General features: G+C 52.9%; 8 protein-coding genes across 8 annotated transcripts; 2 read left to right on the top strand and 6 right to left on the bottom strand.

The window, feature by feature from the left end:
• LAESUDRAFT_201126 (uncharacterized protein) lies at positions 1 to 1018 on the bottom strand. Its single transcript, XM_040901560.1, has one exon. It carries the CDS (start codon positions 631 to 633, stop codon positions 73 to 75), a length of 561 nt encoding a protein of 186 aa, XP_040763935.1. The 5' UTR covers positions 634 to 1018; the 3' UTR covers positions 1 to 72.
• Positions 1019 to 1468: 450 nt separating this feature from the next.
• On the bottom strand, positions 1469 to 1847 carry LAESUDRAFT_726390 (uncharacterized protein). The gene is made up of 2 exons (XM_040909026.1): positions 1761 to 1847; positions 1469 to 1707 (listed from the first exon to the last, which is right to left on the bottom strand). The coding sequence occupies exons 1-2, from the start codon at positions 1798 to 1800 to the stop codon at positions 1562 to 1564; spliced, it is 186 nt and encodes a 61-aa protein (XP_040763934.1). The 5' UTR covers positions 1801 to 1847; the 3' UTR covers positions 1469 to 1561.
• Positions 1848 to 4558: 2711 nt separating this feature from the next.
• Positions 4559 to 5018, bottom strand: LAESUDRAFT_726387 (uncharacterized protein). The gene has a single exon (XM_040909025.1). It carries the CDS (start codon positions 4980 to 4982, stop codon positions 4803 to 4805), a length of 180 nt encoding a protein of 59 aa, XP_040763933.1. The 5' UTR covers positions 4983 to 5018; the 3' UTR covers positions 4559 to 4802.
• A 1339-nt stretch (positions 5019 to 6357) lies between these two features.
• Positions 6358 to 6783, top strand: LAESUDRAFT_726385 (uncharacterized protein; the record flags this gene model as incomplete). The annotated part of the gene is made up of 3 exons (XM_040909024.1): positions 6358 to 6382; positions 6480 to 6554; positions 6589 to 6783. The coding sequence occupies 3 exons, from the start codon at positions 6358 to 6360 to the stop codon at positions 6732 to 6734; spliced, it is 246 nt and encodes an 81-aa protein (XP_040763932.1). The 3' UTR covers positions 6735 to 6783.
• Positions 6784 to 6799: 16 nt separating this feature from the next.
• On the bottom strand, positions 6800 to 7589 carry LAESUDRAFT_726384 (uncharacterized protein). The gene is made up of 4 exons (XM_040909023.1): positions 7498 to 7589; positions 7293 to 7450; positions 7167 to 7254; positions 6800 to 6904 (listed from the first exon to the last, which is right to left on the bottom strand). Exons 1-3 carry the CDS (start codon positions 7518 to 7520, stop codon positions 7199 to 7201), a joined length of 237 nt encoding a protein of 78 aa, XP_040763931.1. The 5' UTR covers positions 7521 to 7589; the 3' UTR covers positions 6800 to 6904; positions 7167 to 7198.
• A 4876-nt stretch (positions 7590 to 12465) lies between these two features.
• LAESUDRAFT_759721 (uncharacterized protein) lies at positions 12466 to 13321 on the bottom strand (the record flags this gene model as incomplete). The annotated part of the gene is made up of 6 exons (XM_040912629.1): positions 12466 to 12567; positions 12628 to 12681; positions 12737 to 12798; positions 12856 to 12939; positions 12993 to 13199; positions 13258 to 13321. The coding sequence occupies 6 exons, from the start codon at positions 13319 to 13321 to the stop codon at positions 12466 to 12468; spliced, it is 573 nt and encodes a 190-aa protein (XP_040763930.1).
• Positions 13322 to 16809: 3488 nt separating this feature from the next.
• Positions 16810 to 18420, top strand: LAESUDRAFT_778753 (uncharacterized protein; the record flags this gene model as incomplete). The annotated part of the gene is made up of 3 exons (XM_040913839.1): positions 16810 to 17458; positions 17787 to 17893; positions 17931 to 18420. Exons 1-3 carry the CDS (start codon positions 17300 to 17302, stop codon positions 18418 to 18420), a joined length of 756 nt encoding a protein of 251 aa, XP_040763929.1. The 5' UTR covers positions 16810 to 17299.
• A 1394-nt stretch (positions 18421 to 19814) lies between these two features.
• On the bottom strand, positions 19815 to 20129 carry LAESUDRAFT_759720 (uncharacterized protein; the record flags this gene model as incomplete). The annotated part of the gene is made up of 1 exon (XM_040912628.1): positions 19815 to 20129. One exon carries the CDS (start codon positions 20127 to 20129, stop codon positions 19815 to 19817), a length of 315 nt encoding a protein of 104 aa, XP_040763928.1.
• Positions 20130 to 20740: the final 611 nt, after the last annotated feature.

The following is a 20740-nucleotide window of genomic DNA, read 5'->3' as shown; positions in this document are numbered from 1 at the left end:
GGGCGAAGCGGCTCGCGTGTGCGCGGCCCGGGTGCTTTGCATTTCCTTTGGATTTCTTATTGTGTTACACAACTACTGTACATGGTGAATACACTGCATGGCGATCCGGGATCTATCTGGTGTGACGGTCAGATGCGGGCCTTGGGGTGCTTGTGGAAGGTACGGATGGCGATCCGCGAGGGGCGTAGCCCGTCGGTTGACGGGACTGCATGCAAACGGTGTCGGACGCCCGGCGCATGAAATGCGGACTCGGAGGGAGTGTGGAGGCCATACTGACAGGACCGACCGATGCGCGGTGGGCGCGGTATAGTTCAGTGAGAGGAGGGCGAGCCTGCGTGCGTCGCTCGCGGTACACATGCCGTTCATGGGATTCTGCGCGCGACGTTGGACCCGGCAGAACAGCGGGGGTGGGGACCGACGCGACGGGCGCGTCATGCGAGGACGACGTTTGCGCGCGCTCGACTCGAAGAAGGCCGAATGGCCGCTCTCGCGAACCCGGGCGGACGGCGATGCGCGCGTTGTTGTCTCAGTTAGACGATGCACCAGTGCCAGCTTCGGAGCGACGCGAGTGCGCGATAGGCGACGGGGCTCAGCCCCGTGAGCGCGATGCTGCGATTCGCGGTAGCCGTGCATCGAAAGTGTCCACGGGGACCGGACCTCCCTCGCATTCCCAGGCCAGAGTCTGTGACTCGCACGCAAGCTAAGTAAAGCACTACCTTTCTGATTGCGCTGTGTCCGGACTTCTGAGAAGGATGAGAAGATGGACGGCGCCTGGCCGCGATGGAAGGAACGATGTCGACGGAAGATGAGGATGCGAGGGTCCCTCTTGTGGCTCGGCCGTCATAATATTGGAGAAGCTATGGGGCTGGGTGTGCCGGACGGGCTAGAATATCTGTACGAACGGTTCTTGGGACTCACGCCTGGCTGAAAAGAGTCATCATTCAGCCGCAAGCTGTCCGCTGGATGCTCAGACTGGGGACGTCCTTCTACGCTTCCCAAATCCTGTACGGCGAGTCTGTCTGCGTGGAACGTCTGACTCAAGTTGATTTTTCTAAGAAAGGGACAGTGGACAGACCTTATGAATTTCATGTACAGCATTGTCGTCCTTTGCATGATTTGCAAAAGTATACTCCGACTGGCCTTCACGGATCCATCTATTACACAAGTCTGACAATGCAGAATCCGGACTTGACTATGCCGCTGGAGCCGCCATGCTTCTCATCGCCGGTGAGTGCTTTGACATAATGGGCTCAGCTGCGAGAAAACGACCGGAGAGCTCATCTGATGTCTCGGAACATACGCGTGCATAGCGAAGAAGGTCGGAACGTGCTTCGTCAAAGTCTCGGCCCACAAGCACGGTGCAGAGCCGCATGGACATGGATTGCATCCTTCGTTCTTCGAAGCCTATATTGCATGCCGTGCGCAGTCTTGATACCAAACAGGCATCAGGAGCTCCGCGATGTTACTAAGATATCAGCTAATCGACACGTCTCGTGAACGTAATGCAGTTCGGACACATCCTGAAAATACCAACCGACCCGGGGTCCCTGGGACTGCACCTTCAAACTTTGTGCGATTTCTCTGCATTTTTGATGTCCACAAGAAGAACTGCTTGGAGTATTTTGGTATGTCTCAGCGTGATATAAATTTCAACCATTTCAGTGTTGTTTGGCTCTGGTTCTGGAGGAATACACCCAGAGCACCCTTCTGCATTGACCAGTGAAATTGCACAACAGTGCATGAGAATATCCGGAACTTACCAGGCCGTCCGCTTACATGAACTTCCATGTCTAGCCCCATGGAAGTGCAGGCATGACAATATCTCACACTTGTAATGAGGTATGGTGGGCCCCTGCGCGAACGAGACACGGAGATCCACGAGAAGTTTCGCGGGCTTTCGTTGGTGCTGCTGGCTCCCTGAAATCCCGTCAGAATCAGTGCATCCATCAGAGCAGAGCAGTACATATCATCTCAAAGAGAATGCGATGTGATTAGTGTACCGTCGAAAACCTTGCAGGCCAGCGCATTGGTGGAATACACAGTTCGGGTCTTCCAGTTTCATCTTGATGACACCCACAACTTCACCGAACAATGGACACCATGAGGCATGGCTAGATCTACGTAAATTAAAACAACGCGGAGTCCAGGTGATCTGGATCAATAGTGGCCGTAAGATCGATGCATCGTGATCTTCGATGATCTTGGTGGCCACAGTCTTTTGGGGTCCTGGTCGCACACATCGGGATGTGAAGGGGCAAGAAGAAGGGCAACCCGGTCCTCGCTCCATCGGTATTTGACCATTCGACCAACACGCACGCACACTCATCTGCACCTGTTCTCCCAAAACCCCTGCCGTTTGCTCCTCTGCGCTCTCTACCTCCCTCATGGTGTGGTCTATTTCTAAATGTGGCAATCTTTGCATCTCTACTGTTCCGCCTGTCAACCAGCATTGTCAATGCCACTCACCTGGGCTGAACGTCGACGACCATGGCAGCCAAGCCAACACGACTAGCTTGTCACGGTGTTCAAACTTCATGCATGCCTCTGCAGTCCCTGATGCAATCACCTCGGCGAGTATAGATGAGTACTTTCCTCTTACCAAGCTTGTTCTGGGCCAGATACTGACATAGAGTCGAGCATCAGTAATAAGTCGAGGACAGTGCTGAACAGCGTTTCAGGGGAGGCAAACGTCAAGTACGGAGAACTCGATCACGTGATCGCGTTTATTGAGGCGCCTGTGGTACGTTGCAGCTTCGCTTGCTCACTCCCATCATTAGCTCATTCTTTCCCTTTTTCAATAAATTCCTAGTGCTGTCCAAGCCAGAATTTCTGGACCTGGAAGCTGATTGTTGCCTATGATCAGCCGCCATTAGTCCAAGGTAAATAGGATTGATAACTAGGATAAGCTCGAGTCGCAGTTGAATCATTACGCTCACCAGGATGCTCCGAGGATAATGTCTACAGGGTCTAATCGATAGCTGATGTGGGAGAAGGGTGAGTTATAATATAAACAACAAGTCACCGAAGCACGGACTAATTTACGGTCGTGCACTTGGACGCAAGCGGCGCGCTTCGACCGATAGTCGGCGAAGGCTGTCGTCAGCGATGCAATGCCAATGCGATGCAGGTTAGGTCACAGTAGGTTTACTCTCCCATATGAATACTGAGTCTTTGCCTCAGGATTCCATGTCGTTTGTCAAGCAACGACGTCTTGGAAGGGAGGTCAATTCGGTGTCCATGGTAAGCAAGCTATTGATGTCATGTCGATCCATCAGATCATGATCTGACTCTCAGTCTAGTATGGGCTCGCGGATACTAGCAATACCTCAAGAAACGTTCACAATGGTCCTCGACATTTGCGGCCGGCCTGAGGCTCAAGCCGCTCAAAGTGAGTGGTACTTTCAATCTGAGCTCTCCTGCCCGTGAATGAACTAAATATGCTCTAGAGCGGTGCGATGAATCAAGATAGTGGTCCTCATCAAGAGCAAGTTACAACAGATCCCAGATTCCGATTCACAGGGTAAGTGGAAGATTCAGAGTCGATGCACCATCGCAGACTAACCAATCGACTGCAACCGCGCGAACGTAGACACTGCTTGCCTTCCGCTGTGCTCCCCACACCGTATCTAACCCAGCTGGCCATTCTCGATGGCGTGCGATGAGCTGAACAAGGAACTCATTGAATACATGGCCGAAACCGATGCACGGTGGACCCCCACATGTTATAATACCTGTTCCATCAAAACGATGTGTGGCGCCCAACAATCTCATCGGTAGTGCTCGCTTGGAGCGATCTGTGGGATCCAACGGCCCCGTTCTGCTATGCACGCTTCAGTAACCACACACGACACCATGACTTGAAAACTAGGCCGATCATATGCCAACCAGATTTGCTGCGCTCTGCCGATATTAGTTGATGATGAGTGACTGGGACATGGTGCGTACCCTTGCAAGATCCTCTGTTAGCGTGTTCTCAATAAGGACTCTTGTAGGCTGATTGTTAAGCACCTCACCGTGCGGCACCATCCCGCACTCGAAGACGTCAGCACAAACATCGTGATCAGGTGCAGACATCCGCCAAGCACGATTTCTCGACAGACTGAACGTGAAGTTGATGGCCGCACTGCTTTCGCCCGACCTCTCAGTGGCCGATCGTACGCTATGGCCTCCATCGCGCACTTCACATTTCCGGTCATGATCTATCGTGATGGTCATACCAAGATCAGTGCCTAGCTTACAACGGCCACACAATCTGACGACCGGTGGATTTCAATTTCCACTCGCCATGCTCATCTTGCATGAACGGCCATCGGGCCTTTGGTATTTGTCAGTCCAGAGGCTCAGGTACGCGTGCACTCACGATCATTGAGCTCATTCGGTCAGGAATCCGAGATGCTCGTCCTGTGGATGGTGAATAGAGAATGGATTGGGTTCGTGCATCGTCGGTGACCGATTGTCCGGATCGTGACGGTCAAGGGGTGGAAGATACGTGTTGCTTTCGGTGACCAAGCGGATAGCGCCAGCTGGGATTCGACGGCAATTACGCTTCAGAGGGAGGGGGGGGAAGGGGGGCATAGGGTACGAGCCTTTGCAGTGCTTTGTGTTGGGTGAGGAGGGACAAGGAATAGGATGGTCTTAGCAGTTAGAACAGGTCGGAATGAAAGTTGTTACAATCAGAACGAAAGTGGGCTTGCCTTACCTTGTGTGCTATGAAATGCTGGTCAACACGCTGTAAATCTCCTGCCCTCTGCACCCCTTTGTGCTCTGTCCAGTCCTCTATTTCCAACAATCCATGCGGTCCACTAATTGTGATTGTAACCGAAATATATTCCCAGGCCTTGTAGATACACAACTCGGGTGTTAGTGTACGACTTATTGACCTCCTCTTCGCTCCCACTACCTTCTCCCCCTCCCTTCTCACCGTCCAGCATCCCAAACTCCGACATGCCCCTCGGCAACGGCAGCGGCGGCATCGCAGACATGCGAGACCTGCGCCCTCGCTCGCTCCCGCGCCGCGTCATATCCTCGCCCCACGTCCGCCGTCCCCGCGACCCCGAGACGCCCTCGCTCATATGTCGCCGCAGGGCTGGCGCACTAACGCCGGCTCTTGAGCGGGTGCGCTCCAACGAACGCGTCGATATGTACGAGCCTGAGGACTTCCGGCGCGGCCGCGGGGTGCTTGCGAGGATCGTCTTGATATCCGGACTCTCGGCGCGCATTTCTGGTGCAGGTGCAGGTGCAGGAGTCGGAGATGTCGATGATGATGGTGACGGCGATGGCGATGGTGGCGGGAGCGGTGGCAGGGCCTTGTCCGTGTCGATTCGCTGCACTAGTGGTCTACTCGTGGGCGGCCAGATGACACTGCTACCTTGGCTTGAACCTCTCTCATGTGTAGGTGAGAGTTCCAACTGCGTTAGTGAAAATCTGCTCGTGGGCGGCGGCCAGATGACACTGCTATCTTGACTTGAACTTCTCTCATGTGTAGCTGAGAACCCTAAAGCGCGGCCAAGACTCCTCCTGTGCGGCAAGCCCTCAACGGCCGGCACGCGCACGCGCTCAATGATGTCCACGTCCTCCTGCAGCGGCGGCAGGTCGCGCATGTCGATCTCCGAGATCGAGTCATGCACCGAGTGTCGAAGACGCCGCAGCAGCGGTGGGCTGCTCAGCTCCAGTGAGTTTTCCTCTTCATCGCTCTGACGGTCATGTGCATGCGACGACGGGATGTCATCCAACTCTACCCTCGTCAGCTCCTCCGTCTCCTCCTCACATATCCTCTCCTCCGCGCCCACACTCTTCTCCTGACCTCCATATCTGGGCGCCGGTATCTTCAGGCTTCCGTTCGACGAGTACGACCGCAGCGAACGCGTTTCCGCGGGCGTGACGCTCGCTGACGGCGAGAGCCCCGGCGTGCTCGCGCTATGTATGCTGCTCGCGAGCGAGCTCCTGCGCGAGGACGCAGAAGAGAGCTTGGATACTCGCCGTGCGCGTGCGGCGGAGAGGAAGAGGACCGTCTCCTGGTCAGAGAGGGGCGATGGGCCGGGTACTGGCGGGAGGGGTAACACAGGCGGAGCACAAGGTGGGGGGTTCTGCGCGGTGAGCGCGGCATGCAGGAGGGCCGCGGTAGAGGATTTGGATGCAGATGCGGGGATGTTCGTATTCTCGCTGAGGGGCGTCGTGAGCGGGGTAAAGTACGAGGAGGACGAGCTCGCGCTGAGCGGCGAGAGCGGGAACGATGCAGGGATGTGAGACGGCGGCACGGGGAAGGAAGAGAGCAGGAGTGGGACGCCGGCGCGCTTCTCGCGAAGAGAGCGGGACTGGGTACGTGTATGCGTGTGCGACGAGGACGGCGGGGACGACATGGCTGACGTGTGTGCTGCGTTGAGTGCGCGGAGAGATTCGGCGGGCTCAAAAAGGCGTACCGGCAATGCAGAATGGCCAAGGGAGCGTACTGATGATCGGCGATCGAGCCTAACAGATAGGGACCAAGAATAATCCGACTGGCTGCGCTGAAGAATTCCATCGAGAGAGAGGTCAGTGCGTCATGTTAAAAATGAGTGAAATTCGGGCGGAGGTGAAACTGCTGCCAAGATATCACTGGTAGTTCCCGTCGGCTAACTGCACGCGCTCTGCCAGATATGGTGCACGACGAGTACATCGGACAGAGGACTCACCAGCAAGGCACTTTATCCTGCTACCCTAGACGGCTACACAGGCTGGAGAATAGACCCACCTAATATGACAAGCTCCTCAAACGAACGTCTCGCTAGCCGAGAAGAGTCCTTCTATAGCCAAGACGGGATACCTGCAATATTTGCGAGCCTGTGGGGACGTCGGTTGTCAGATGTGCATCATATGCAGGTACGGTGACGCGAGAGGGGGAACAAGGGTAAGAGAGGCATCGTACGCGAAAAACACACCCGATCCGGGCTACGTAACCCTCTATCAACATTGGCTTTGACCCCGATTATCACCCGATAACCACGGATGTCCGGGATCGAGCCACTTTGACCATCGACCTCCCCAAAGGTCAAGGCGTGATCTGTGCGTGATCGTACTCACAAGCCCAGAGTGACGTCCTAATGGGAGATTTCATGCTACACTGGCGAATAGCAGCAGACGGCTCCCTCGCCAATGATCACGCACAAGTCATGCTTTGACTCCTTGACCCTGGTCATTGACCAGGATCAGGTCAAAGATATTAAGCCTTCACCCGCACGTCAATGGGTTGAGCGCATATTCGAAACCAGATCCAGACTGAAATCTGTACCGTTCCTTCGACCCCTGCCCCGAACTTCCCACAAGAAAAGAAGCCGGCGACATGATGGGATACTTACGAGATGAAAGTCCTTCCGTAGTAAGGCTAAGGTATACCTGCAATATTCGCAAGCCTGTGTGGACGTCGGTCGTCAGATGAGCATCATATATGCGGGTAGGGTGACGCGAGCGGAGGCTCAAAGGTAAGAGAGATATCGTACGCTGAGTACACAAAGAGCACACACCATGCGCGCCACATACCTCATCCGTCAACGTTGGCTTTAACCCCGTTTATCATGCGATAACCACCGGATGACTGGGGTCGAGCCGCTTTGCTATCGACCTCCCCCAGAGGTCAAGGCGTGATCTGTGCGTGATCATAATACTAGAGTGACGTCCTGGCAGAAAACTTCATGCTGACAAGAGACTGTACTGAACTGGCGGATAGCAGCGAACGGCTCCCTCACCGTTGATCACGCACAAATCATGCTTTAAACCTGGTCTAACCCTGGTCATTGACCAGGATCAGGTTAAGCTTTCACAGTACGTCACCGGGTTGAGCGCGTGCGCATAACCAGATCCAGACTGAAATCGGTACCGTTCTCTCGACCGCTGCGGCGAATTCCCACAAGAAAAGAAGCTGGGGACAGGATGGGATACTTACGAGATGATCGTCCCGACAAGTCCTCAGACAAATGTCTCGCTAGCCAAGATCTTCCTTCCGTAGCAAGGCCAAGGTATACCCGCAATATTCGCAAGCCTGTGGGGACGTCGGTCGTCAGATGAGCATCATATATGCGGGTAAGGTGACGCGATCGGAGGCTCAAGGGTAAAAGAGACATCGTATGCGGAAGGCACACCCCCGATCCGAGCTATGTAAGTCTCCATCAACATTGTCTTTGACCCCGATTATCCGATGACCACGGATGACTGGGGTTGAGCCACTTTAACCATCGACCTGCCCCAGAGGTCAAGGCATTAAACCTGGTCTTACCCTGGTCAATTGACCAGGATCAGGTTAAGCTTTCACGGTACGTCACCGGTTTGAGCGCGTGCGCATAACCAGATCCAGACTGAAATCGGTACCGTTCTCTCGACCGCTGCGGCGAATTCCCACAAGAAAAGAAGCTGGGGACAGGATGAGATACTTACGAGATGATCGCCTGCAAGCACAAGGACACTGTGGGGAAAGCAGAGAAGACACACTGCAAGATGTGGGACCGACAAGCGAAGAAGAGATCTTCGGGAGCGCTGAGGCGGTCAATGCAAATTCGCGCGATTATGCGGACGTCAAGGGTATGTGCGAGCGGGACGTTGGGGAGCGACTGTGTGCGCGAGCGTGAGGTAACTGCGTGCAGGAGGGCGACGTTAGCACGTTGCACGGCCGGAGCCCCAGGCACATAAGCTATGTAGATAGAACGGCGGGAAGACTCGAAAGCGAGGAACGGAGACATGTGCGAAGGGTCATGACCGCACATGTCATGCACCGGAAAGCGAAATGAAATACAGAAAGAGACCCACGAGCAGTGGCGCTGGTGCGCGTCCGGAAGGGGCAGGCCAATTGTCTTTCAGCGGCCTCGAGGCGCTCTACCGGGCCCGTGCAGGTTTGAGCGTGTGGGCGTGGTCGATGCAACGGCCGCGGAGCTCGCTGTGTCGGCGCGTCCAGGCGTCGGAGAGGGGAAGAGATTAGAAGGGGGGGAAGAGAGGAGGAAAGAGAGACGGCGGACGGGGAAGAAGGACTGGCTCGGAGGGGCGCATGGCAAGCGTGTTAGCGCGAGAAGCCAGCAGTGTGCGCTTCCATATCCGGCAATTCCCATTTTCCCCTCGCCGCCGGTTTTGATCCCGGGCACGGTGGCCCCGCATTCTGCGCCCGTCGTCGGCTTCCTCGAGTGCAGATGCCGGCCGGCGTCGGGCCACACTTCGCACGCCGTCTACAACGTCGTGCTGCACTGGCATGTCCATCGCTAACGTCCATCCCGCTTGCTCGGCCAACGCCTGCCGCTGCCTGCCTCGGTGCCTCAGCCGACCCTCGCTGATTCAGTCCCTGCACCCTCTCGATATTCGCCGCCAGGCACTTGCGGGCCATGGTTACGTCGCTCTCTAGGCAGTCCCGTCCCTCGACCGGCAACGACATCCGCGGCAGACCGCTCGCGATCCGCCGTGTCCGTGCCTCATGATGTGGCATCATGCATCATTCGGTTCTCTCGCTCGTTGCTGTCTCCCACCGGTGCTTGTTCCGACCTGCTCGGGTTGCACGTCCATCGTGACTACAAATCTTTGCGATGGTGATATAGGGCCGCGAATCCTGTCGTGAGCCATCACCTCGAGCGTGCTATCCTATCATCTGTCATGCTGCTCGGATATCGTCATCATCTAGCTTTCTGGTGCTGAGGCGTGCTGCTGTACGTGCCACGCGTTACACGCCGCAAATTGTCCCAGACTTGACTTCCTCTCTTAGCGATTTCCTTTATTCAGAGGAATTTTCTTCACGCGGAGAGATTCTCTTCACCAGCCGCTTACTCCCATCGGCCATCAAACGGCTATGATAGCAACCTCAATCAGAGGATCACACGCTAGCAGGCGTTCACCAAGAATTCACCACGACTATCGCCAGAAGCACGTCTAGCATCCCAGAGAAAAGCTGCCAACACAGGCTAACAATGAACATTGCTCTCCGAACGTGCGCTCCTCACACGCCCGCCATTCGCAATGTGAATCTTGTTCGTACTTCTACTCTCGCGGGAGCCTCCACCCGACTACATGACTTGGCATGAGCTCTCGCACGGCAGTGCTTCGCTCGAATCATTATGCACAGCACGCGGTGCAGGCGACTAGCTGTTACCCATCACGCCCGTTACGGTCCCTCCGGCTCGCCGATTCTATATCAGAGCGCCGAATGCGTATGCGCTGTTGCGCAATGCCGTCGATCGTCCATCATCATCCAAGCAGTCCTGTACAATAAAATCCCTGATGGCCCCGGAACCTGTGCTCCCAGATCCCTTCCTACAGCTGACCGATCAGATCGCTGCTCACGTATGAATCACACACATCATAGCTTCGACAAATGGATCCGCGCATCCACCATCTGCAGATCATGCACCTGCCTGCACCGAACCGCAATGATGACCAGCCAGGCGAGAAAAGCAGCGCATATATGGAGCGCACCATCGACGTGCTCGTACATGCAGTCTATCCGTAATTGGAGACAGATGATGACGCACATTCCTTAGAACCGCCAGTCTAAATCATAACTTGCATGGTACTCTGTATGGATCTTCGTGGAGGGCTGGTCCGTCACACGAGCGGTACTGTCCGTATCCGAGCAAGCCGCGTCAGGTGAGTATCGTGCGTACAACGGAGTATGACGCATCGTCAGAAAACGAGAGTGTTACCGAACGAGATAGACAGGTTGGATGGGTGAGTGCACATGCATCTAAGCAGTCTGATATATATCTAATGACCGTAATCCGGCTGTGTGACCGATACGCCATATCCGTACAAGCAATACAATGCAATGCAAAACTTCCACATTTCATCATAAACCATCAGTCACGCTGCGTATGGACCAATCAGTCATTTGGTCGGAGACTCTCGGTCAGTCAAGCGCTCACGATGCGTAGCCAATGATTCTTCGTCGCGGAAGAGGACGTGTATGCCCCTCCAGTCAGCGGAACAAGCAAAGCAGTCATTCGTCGTGATCGCGCCGACGTCATCTCACCGCGCACACTCACATGGTCACTATGACAGCCCGGATTTACTGCGTCACTGTAGCACGCAGCATGATTTACGGATTCAAAGTTGGCGTAGCGCAGAATCACATTGAGCAAGTCCGTATTACTCATGGAGGCCTAATACCCGCTTCGCATCCTGACCAAGATGCGGAGCCTCAGCGAGCGCGCGGGAGCGACGAACGATTGCGCTGCTGCGTGTGAATACTGAGGACCATTACAAAACAGTGACAATAGCTTGCAGATGGCTCAACTGCATCGAACAGGACATGCAGTCATCCACCACAAGTTTGCTCCGATCCTGCAACCCAGAGTTTGCGCAGTCCATGCTACCTGTATACCGCATCAGCCTAGCGAGCCTCAACATCTGCATCCGAGACCACATCCACTGCACACTTTCAGCTGTCTCGCATTGTTCAGCGTCGTGCTGCTCAGCATTCTAGACCTCGTGACTATGGGATAGGCTTTGCTCTCAGCAACGACGGCGGAGATAACTTGGCCACAGCGAAGCCGGCCAACAGCCAAGGGGGGGAGCGGAGGGGAGCGAAGGCGGAAGCACGAAACCTTGTATTCCGCTTTATGATCTACCCCTACCCCTAACAATGGACACTGCAACAGCTATGCGCTTCGGACGCATCGCACGCTCATCGGAGGTATCTGCTCAGACAGATCGGTGTGCGATCGCAGAGATTTGCTTGCGCCTCCTAGCTCGGCTGGTATCGCGATTGAAGCCGACGCACTATAGGGGCAAGCCCATTGGCCCACGTTTGTCCAAGCTCGCGCTATCCATGTCAAACGCTGAGCGCCTAGTCTCGTTGGGATTCCCGCTGTCTGCCAGTTATCGGGAGCGTTAGTATGCTGAAACAGCGACTGTGGCATGGTTCTCGCGCTTGCGTGGTACCCGGACAACATATGGCGCACTCACGTTGGTTCCGCAGCCTCGCAAATACAATCGTGTGCTGCGCCTTCTGTCGGACTCCTCCCCGGCTGCTGCGAACGGGTGCGCATTGTCAGGATGGTGAAGACGACTCGCATACTACAATGAGAATAATTGCGATAGAATCATGAATCGATTGATTTGAAGCTGCGGGAGGGCATGTGCTCGCGGCAGCATAGCTATGTTCCATGATGCACAACTTGCCAGAGGCCCTTATACCGTGGGGGAAGGGTAAATAAAAATGATATACACCGTCGTTTGCATCCTTTTATGTTTCTCTTTGCTATGACATTCGATTAATAGGTCATGACACTTCCGCCGACAGTTAAGTCGGGGAAGTATTTCGTCAATTTAGCTACAAAGAGAATCGTGTCCATGAATACATGTACCTAAAGCCGCAGTAGCGGTACAACATTAAAAAATGCAGGGCTGTAAGTGTCCGAATCAAAGTTCATTACTCGTAATAAATAGTCTCTGCGCGGGGCTAGTGCGTTACTCTGCGGATTCTTGATGAGTGCAATGTGAAAAGATCGAATTGAAAGGCGCTTACTCGACAACCCAGTCGTTATCATTAGCATCAGTAGAGACACATGATCCTCCGGTGGAGTCGGCGGAACACTCATTGGCGGTTATAGCGCCGACATATCCCTAAACACGGCAGACATGAGTCATTTCTCCACGCCTCATCAAATACCAATTGACACTTACCACATCCGCATAGCACACGGAATAATCCACCTTATCGAAGTTAGCATAGTTGTACTGTGTGTCTCAGGTCAGCGCAAGATCCGGACAGAGGCGCCTCAAGGGCACTTACCTCGCAGCCGGCGCCGAACGAGAACGTTGTCAGCGATAGTGCAGGCGCAGTGAACGATTGCGCTGTATCCGCGACGGGCGCTTAGCGGTTGACCATAGCAGGATCGGATGCAAACTTACGTGTCAAGGACTCGATAGCATCCGACAGGTAATAGCAGTCATCTTCGACTGCGTCTGTTTGGTTCTTGGCGCACTCTACGTTGCCTAGAGCAAGTCGTCAACAAATTAAAGCTTTTCAAGAGGTCCTAAACACTCACATGCGTCGTTACATACTGAAACCTGCCCGTCGCCGTTGAGGAGCGTGCTGTTCACGGTCCCAGGCGTCCGAGAGCTGTTGCTCAAAGCCGCGAAGCCAGGACAGCTCTGTGTCGTGACCCAGATTGTCTTGGAGTCGTAAACGAACGAGGTGTTCTTCGTGACTTGGGCATTCTTGCCGCATGCTTTGGTCAGATCAGGGAAGGCAGCTGCGAAGCGAACTCGGTCAGTTTGATACGCGAAAAGAAGACGACTCGTAATCCATACCGGCTGGAAGGGCAGCGAGCACCGCTAGGAATAGGGCGGAGAGAAGGAGGGTGAGGTGTTGCATGGCGTCTAAAGATCTTCCCCAGCTCTGGCGAGTTTGCCGTCATGCCCCCCGCCCTTAAGTACCTGCGCCAGCCCAGGCGTCCGTCGAAAATATGGACATCGGATGCCGCACTGTGCCAAGAGGTTCCGCGCAAAAGTGATGCTAACCTTAGCAGGGGCGCCACACAGTCTCGACGGGATTTGGAACAGTGTGGGCCCCGCGGCGGCCCCAGACGGCCATCTGGAGGCGGCGGACATACTCTTAAGGGAAAATGGCCGGTTGCTTCCGCCGTATGACGCTCTCTACTGCGATGCCCGGACCGATGCGGTCTCAGGGCTAAGTACGCCGTGTGGTTTAAGATAGCGTGGAGCGGCTGAATTGTCGGAGAGTTTGAGCTAGGCCGACGCGCACGGGCGCTGGCCGCTGACTCGATCATATCAGGTCCATGCCACCTTGTGCGTTGCAGGAATAATGCATTAAGGACTCGCACTCTACCAGTTATAGCGAGCCTATTTGTGCAGTGAAGTTGCAATTTACGTGCATAAGGGTAAGTTTTGGAGGATCATTGGATGTGTGTCTATCAATAGCAGCCGCTATAGGCGCGGAGAAGTATCCGCCAGCCGCGCCTGTTCGAATCAAGCCGCATGGCGTCACTGCTTTGCTTGGTCTAGCCTTCCGCGGTTCTTCAATCTGTCCCTCTCGTCGCGGAGCCACACACTTGGATAGTTCTACTGTAGATCTCACGAAATGCAACGAGATTTATTCGTTACTTCTCGCCATGCTCAGCGTTACCACCGATTCGGTGCTATTGGGATGGCCATAAGGTATCGCGTTATAGGTTGGACCCAACCCCCGAGTGAATATGTGAGCGTTTCAGACTTAGCGGCACGCTCAGCACGACCGGGCTTACTGAACTCTCTTTGACTGATTTCAATTAACGAGCGTCCTCCGATGGCTGGGTCGCGATATTCGGAACGCAGTCATGCTAGAGGGCACAGCGCCCTTAGAAGCATCTTTCTCCTCAATATCATTTCCATACACGTTGCTGTGGCCACTCCCAACGGGGATAGTACACCCTCTGTCAACATTGAACATGTGAGTGGGTAGATAAACGCTTGCTTACTACTTTGGCCGGGTGCACATCACCTGAATGCTGGAATTCCTCGATAGGGCACATATCAGGGTCATTGGTGCCGACTTACCTGCTCTCTTATAACTAGAAGCAACAGCAGCCAAGCCTTGCGCTTTCCTACAGGCGTGACGTATCTGTGAAGGGTGGACAAGGGGAAGCGGCGAGTTGCCTCCGAAGCGTCGACCTCCCAGGTACCGGAGCTTCGCCTTTGCACTGGAATCACCTGGGCAAGGGTCTGCAAGGGGTGTGTATTTGCGCAGCGCTCGGTGTGGATCGGACCCGCGTCACGCGTTTCAGAGCAGTTGAGTCGAATACTCAATGCGAAGGCGTACATATACGGACGATCAAGCCGAGGTGCCCGGTCCATGCGCACCAGCGGAGAAGAGTACAAGATTCGCAGCACATCACAACGCAGTGATGACGTTTCGGGTACTGTTATTGAGACGTGGACGTAGACATGGATGGGCTCCCGCTGCTCCATCTCTTGCTACGCATATACCACTGAATTTGTCTGTCTTCTTCCAATCCGTCCCCTTGCGACTTGAGGGAATGGACGTCGCAAGCACAAAGATCGGAACTTCAAGCTTGAAGTTCCAGAAGTTACAGCATAGTGCAACGATATCGTTTTGACACTCGTGGACTGAGATGTAAGCTTGATGATGACACGGGCGTGCCGTAATCGTCGGATGTACATTCCGCACGTCTCCACGATAAAGTCCACGCAGTCCAAGTGTTGGAGTTGACGCCGGGCGCTTAGCGCTGCAACACTGAGTGCCTTTGTTTTTGTGGGACCCGGGATCTGCCGCACGCGGGTAACGTCATGCCGTCATTTAGTCACATAGCTGTGACAGTAACCGTGACAGAGGCCACAACTTCAGAGGCCATCGCAACGCGTGATCGCGTGGACTCCGAAATTGTAAAGTATTCAGTCTTGTCCCGTGTCGTAGTCATAAGGCTGTACGCTCGCTGCTTCAGATATCTAGAGAATGACCCAGTTCACAGCAGCCGTACAAACCTTATACGTCATATGGAGCAAAGGCATAGGAGTCGCAAAAAGCTTCCCCGTGGGAACGTCGGAGTAGTAGATCTAATCCAAACGGGGTGAGATTTGGATCTGACGCGCCATCAATGGCAGGGACGCGTTGAAGAGTCCGTGCCGCTTATGCTTCCTTCTCAGACATTCACCGGTTGATTTTTGCTATTTAATTGCCTATGTAAAAAGGGTGAATGGACACTCTGGGCTCTTAACAGTGGTTTGTCAATCTCATGTGCGCGCAATGTTCTTTTCAAGCTCTCCGAGACCTGTGTTGACATGGAAGCGGTCGGATGAACAGCTTTTTATGTCTAAGGTCAAGAAAAGATCATCATTTTATGGAGTTGAAGCGGACATCATGCAAGATACAGTGAAGAACGAAGAATGCGCTCGCTCAAGTCGCGAGACCGCAGCACATGGCTCATCAACAAAAAGCGCTTTAAAATAAGGCTTGAGCTTTGTTCATCGAATTTCTGACGGCAGTTTTAACTTCCGACATGCCCACATGGAAGCTACCTGTGCCAGTGGCTCCTATGCATAATAACGATTTTCACCTCCGATACAGGGTACGACTGTCTGGCGCATAACTGGAGGCTGAAGTTGAGCCTGATGTGGACTCAAAATCGAGAATTCTGTCATTGAATCTTGGCGATGGATCACAATACCAACGAAGCATGCCTTCTCGACCGCGATGAGCTTCTAACTTCGTTTGGCACATTGAAGTTCTCACTTTCTGCCTGTGGTTAGGTTTATGCGACTGGTTCGAGCATTAATATCGTGCAGCCCATATTCGGTACAAGTGCATCGGACCTTATCCACAGGATACTCCACAGCGTCCACTGGTCTGTCTACCGAACGCTCTGGAGCGAGGTGGCCAGAATGTTTGACATCTCGAAGTGTATTATTTTCGCGGTCCAGCGAAGTGACGGTACGCCGCACGCAGCTACGCAGATTTGTCTCGACGAAACGGACAATTTCGCAACCTGAGTATTTCTACCGCAAAGGACACCCTCTTACCCAGTATCGTACTATTTTCAGCCAGGTTGTAGATCCGTACACAGAATCGCGTGCAGGCCACCGGCTGAACAGATTTTAGGTGAGGATTTTATCCAGTTTGAAGACTCACTGTTGACCATTTCCGGTCAACTCGTGTCGAGGCTTGTGTTTTCTTTTTACGTGTTCTTTCGAATCTCCGACGTGGTCATTGATGAAGCGGTTCCATGCACTCATGCACCCATGCATACCGCTCACTCATCTCACCTTCGTTGCTAGTCATCCAGTCGCAGTCCGTCGCGCCTCTTGAATCCGTAGTCACATTGATTATAGCTTCGAATAGAGGTCCAGGCTCCCAAACACACGACCAAGACGATAAAATGAAGAGAGACGAGCATTTTTGAAATTCAGACGGTACTGTCGTGTTCAAGATACGTAATGTTGGCTTCCATGTCGAGAAAGACATCCGCGCGCAGTGCTTGATGGACGTTCGCGACTAGTTCTTTCAATCGCAGCTGCAGAATGTCAAGAATGTGGACGGATGCCCCTCATCGATTTCTTCGACTCTCCCGCTGAGTTTCGAGTTCTACCATGTGAGGGTTCTCAGAAATGGAAGTTCCGCGCATGGATAACGGGTCTCCGGTCTGACTGATCACTCATGTACAGTTTCGACAGCTGTTACGCGTCAAGAAGATGTCTTTCGAGATTGTTGCGGCACTGGCTCCCCCATCTCACAGGTACGGAGTTGAGGACGTGAAGGATGTTCTTATGCCCAGCGTTTGCGCAGACCTTCAAACGTTTATGAACACGCAGATGGATCTTAGGGTGGTGGCAGTGTCCCATGAGCTACACGCTCTCCAACGCCATCGCAGCCGTTAGTATCGCGCGCTATGTATATACCGATGCATCTGTTGCACTCTGGACACATAAACTCATGGTGCGCCGCATCCGCCGGGAGAATAGTGCACTTGAGCCTCTGTTCTTTAAAGAACATCGAAAGGTGTATTACTGCGCGCGTTGATATGGCTGATCGTCCGGGCAGAATGACCGGTCAATCTCAGGGGTGCAAGGCTCTATGTAAGGGCATAGACGAGCTCGCCACCGCCACCATCACTTGGGACTAGCAAGCCACCCGGGAGATGCCGGTGGACCAAAATATATCTATGCTCAACCGTAGCTAGAGTCTTGGTCTTTCTTCTACTTCGCGCTGTACTCGCTCTTGTCAATACATGACTCGATTTGGTTTACATCACATGCGTAAGACCAACCTTATACATTTTTAACCCTCGCTGTCATTTTCTCGAAGCGACGAAGTCTGTATTGGCCAGACACAATCTGAAAAAAAAAACCCCCTCGATAAAACTTTCAGTTTTCTCAATGTCGAGACGTACTGCGACAACGAGAACAACCTCTGCACTGCCCTCACGGGGGAGTCGTACGAACTCGAGAGTGTTGACTAGCCCATCCAGCAGGTGTGGTGCAGCCGGCCATGCATCAGTCGAGGATGAATTGGAGGTCACCATTCAGGAGCCTTCCAGCAATCTGACGGAGACTCTGGTGCAGGCAGAACCACAGCACCAGGACTCCCCAAGCTTGCCACATCCTGAACATCACCCATCATTGGGCGAACATGATGATGTGGCTGGACCAGCAGATGAAAATGTCGAAAATGTACCTCGTGAGACTGAGGGTGATGTCGAATCTCAGTCTGAACCACAGGGGACTGAAGACCCACTGCCATCTGAGCCACAAATGGCAGAGCAGCATCAGCTGTTGGCTCCCGAGGAATATACTCGAGAGGTCCATGGACACCTGATGGCGCTGCAAAGGGACATCATGCATACAGACACATCAGGAAAATTAAAGCTGACTTGTATGACTTTTTTAGTGATTATTCAAGCTATGCAGAGCCAAAAAGTGCATCAGATGAAAGGAGGTCCCCTGCTCTTGTGGCACTTTTGAACACTTATAATGTCCGTAAATAATCTTGGAGCAATGCTTCATCACTTGTATAGCTATTTCGAGAATGGCATGATTCGTTGGATAGCAAAAAAGCCATATAAGCCTGCAGCTTCACACAAGCATTTGGCTCGACCAGAAGCCCCCAAAAGAGGCCAAACTCAAATAACCTAAGTTCAGCAAGCAGCATGATATTCACAAGATGCATGCACAGAATAAGCAGCCAATAACATTTGAGCAGCAAAGGCAGAGAAGAGAGAGGCATAATCGAAGCAGACAATTTATCAAAAACCTTCACCATAAGTACTCAAGCTACAGATCACCCAACAGGGTAGCATGAGTGATGAACTGCAAATATAATAATATAAATTCAGAATGATGTTGTGCCACGTGTCACGGCTAAGCTTTGCCACACATGACATGATGTCATGGGTGCTTCACACATGATCCGCTCATGGATGACCTTTATACTGAGTGCCTTGTAAGGCCCCAGGGTCCCACTTGGAGCGGTGACTCCAGATCCATCATAAAAGGGTGGTGAGCCCCCTATCAGCCAATGGTAGGCTAAGGACAAGTGAGTGGTGATAGGCCTCACTGTTGAGCTGACTCAGGGATGAAGGGTTGTGGCAAGCCACGATGAATGAGAGAAATAGATGAATAAGACTGGGGAATAGCCCAGTCACATAGAGGCATATATATACATGTAGGGGCAAGGCCCTCTGATACCCTAGTATCTATGGGGTCCTTGGCTACCTACTATGTATAGACATAATGTATAATGTGCTACAGCCAATGGCAATGTACCTACTAGTAAATACTATGTGGTCATTGGTGGGCCGTAGACTTATAGATAAGGTCATGGTCCGTGCAGCATTCCGTCGGGGTGCTGTCTCGGCCATGAGGTATAAGGCCGACCTCCTTACCAATCCAGACCTCAGTGTCCTGTGCCTATGCCCGAGCCTATTGAGCGGCTATCAGGATGTTATGTGCTTGGGCATCTCTTAAGGTCGCATGTCAGAGGTGCTTGATAGGGCACTACCTTGTGGGTCACGTGATGTGGTGATTGGTGCCTACAATCGATAAGATCCTTGAGTGCTTAGCTGACTTGGTGGTAGAGGCATCGAGCGCCGGGTCCAAATAACATCACAGTGCTTATCAACAATATCATATGTTAAATGAATGGTACAGGTTACATAGTCAGGTAGATAGGAGTAAGCTAAACGTGGTAGTCTAGATGTCAACATCGAACAAGGCAGGGAGCTCAGCTCATGGTCCAGTCCACACAACTGATTGTCTGTCTGCGGGTGCACAGAGTCTTCCACATGGCATGCTGATCATGCACCACGCAATGCAAACATCGTCCGAGGTTTCGGAGCAGTCACCATCAAATACTATATTCAGACATCCATCGTCGATGATGAAGCGCTGGCAGTGAGGACAGCTCCAGCGGCGGCAAGAGGCCGTGTAAGTGTCGTGGAAAGTGAAGCCTCGAAGTTCGTACTTTTGCCTTGCGCTAAGGCATTTATTTCGATAGTGGGTGAGCATATTCCATGGTGGTTGAGCACATAGGTCAGATATGCGGATGTGATAGAGTCTGCTGAGATTGCGTTCATGACAATGGTCGACCAAAAGAAACAGATTGGGTAGAACACTGCCTCCTTCCAGCTGTGCATTAGGTCTATCCTGATGTGTGGTTCTGTGATCTTTGCCATGGATAGGCAGAGCCAAACAAAACTGGAAAGCCAGTCACCACTGAGGTCAGACACACAATGGACCTGCATGGAGCACCCCCCACTGGAGAGGTGCAATAAACGTGAGAGCGATATGACGGCACATCCTCAAAGCCATCAATGAACAATGAACAGGCAGTTGTAACAGCACCCCTGCATCGGATCACATGTAAGCAGATTGCAAGCACTATGGCTGAATTGAAGTTGACGTCAGCATCCAAAATGAATACAGCTGATCAATGACGAACATATCGTGAAAGAAGAGGTTAGGCGTAATGCATGCATAGATAGATATCCCTGCCCAGCATACAGTGCACACGATCATAAATGAAGGTCATGGAGACAACACCACTGTAAGCAAACATAGGTCAGCGTCGTAAGTACTGCAATGCAGGATAAATGTACACACTGAAGAATACAATGTTAAGTGCGATGGATAAATAAACTGACATTGCCGCTGGATATATGATGTTCATGGACAGGATGGACAGGAGCGAACAAGGGGCAACACAACAGGCCACGTTACATAAGAATTAAATTTTCCGATAAGGGTCATGATGCAGCTTAAGGCTCACATAAGCACAAGCGATCTC

The sequence above is a fragment of the Laetiporus sulphureus genome, assembly GCF_001632365.1.
Source record: "Laetiporus sulphureus 93-53 unplaced genomic scaffold LAESUscaffold_22, whole genome shotgun sequence".
Classification (NCBI taxonomy): domain Eukaryota; kingdom Fungi; phylum Basidiomycota; class Agaricomycetes; order Polyporales; family Laetiporaceae; genus Laetiporus; species Laetiporus sulphureus.
This window is presented reverse-complemented; position numbering and strand designations above follow the sequence as displayed.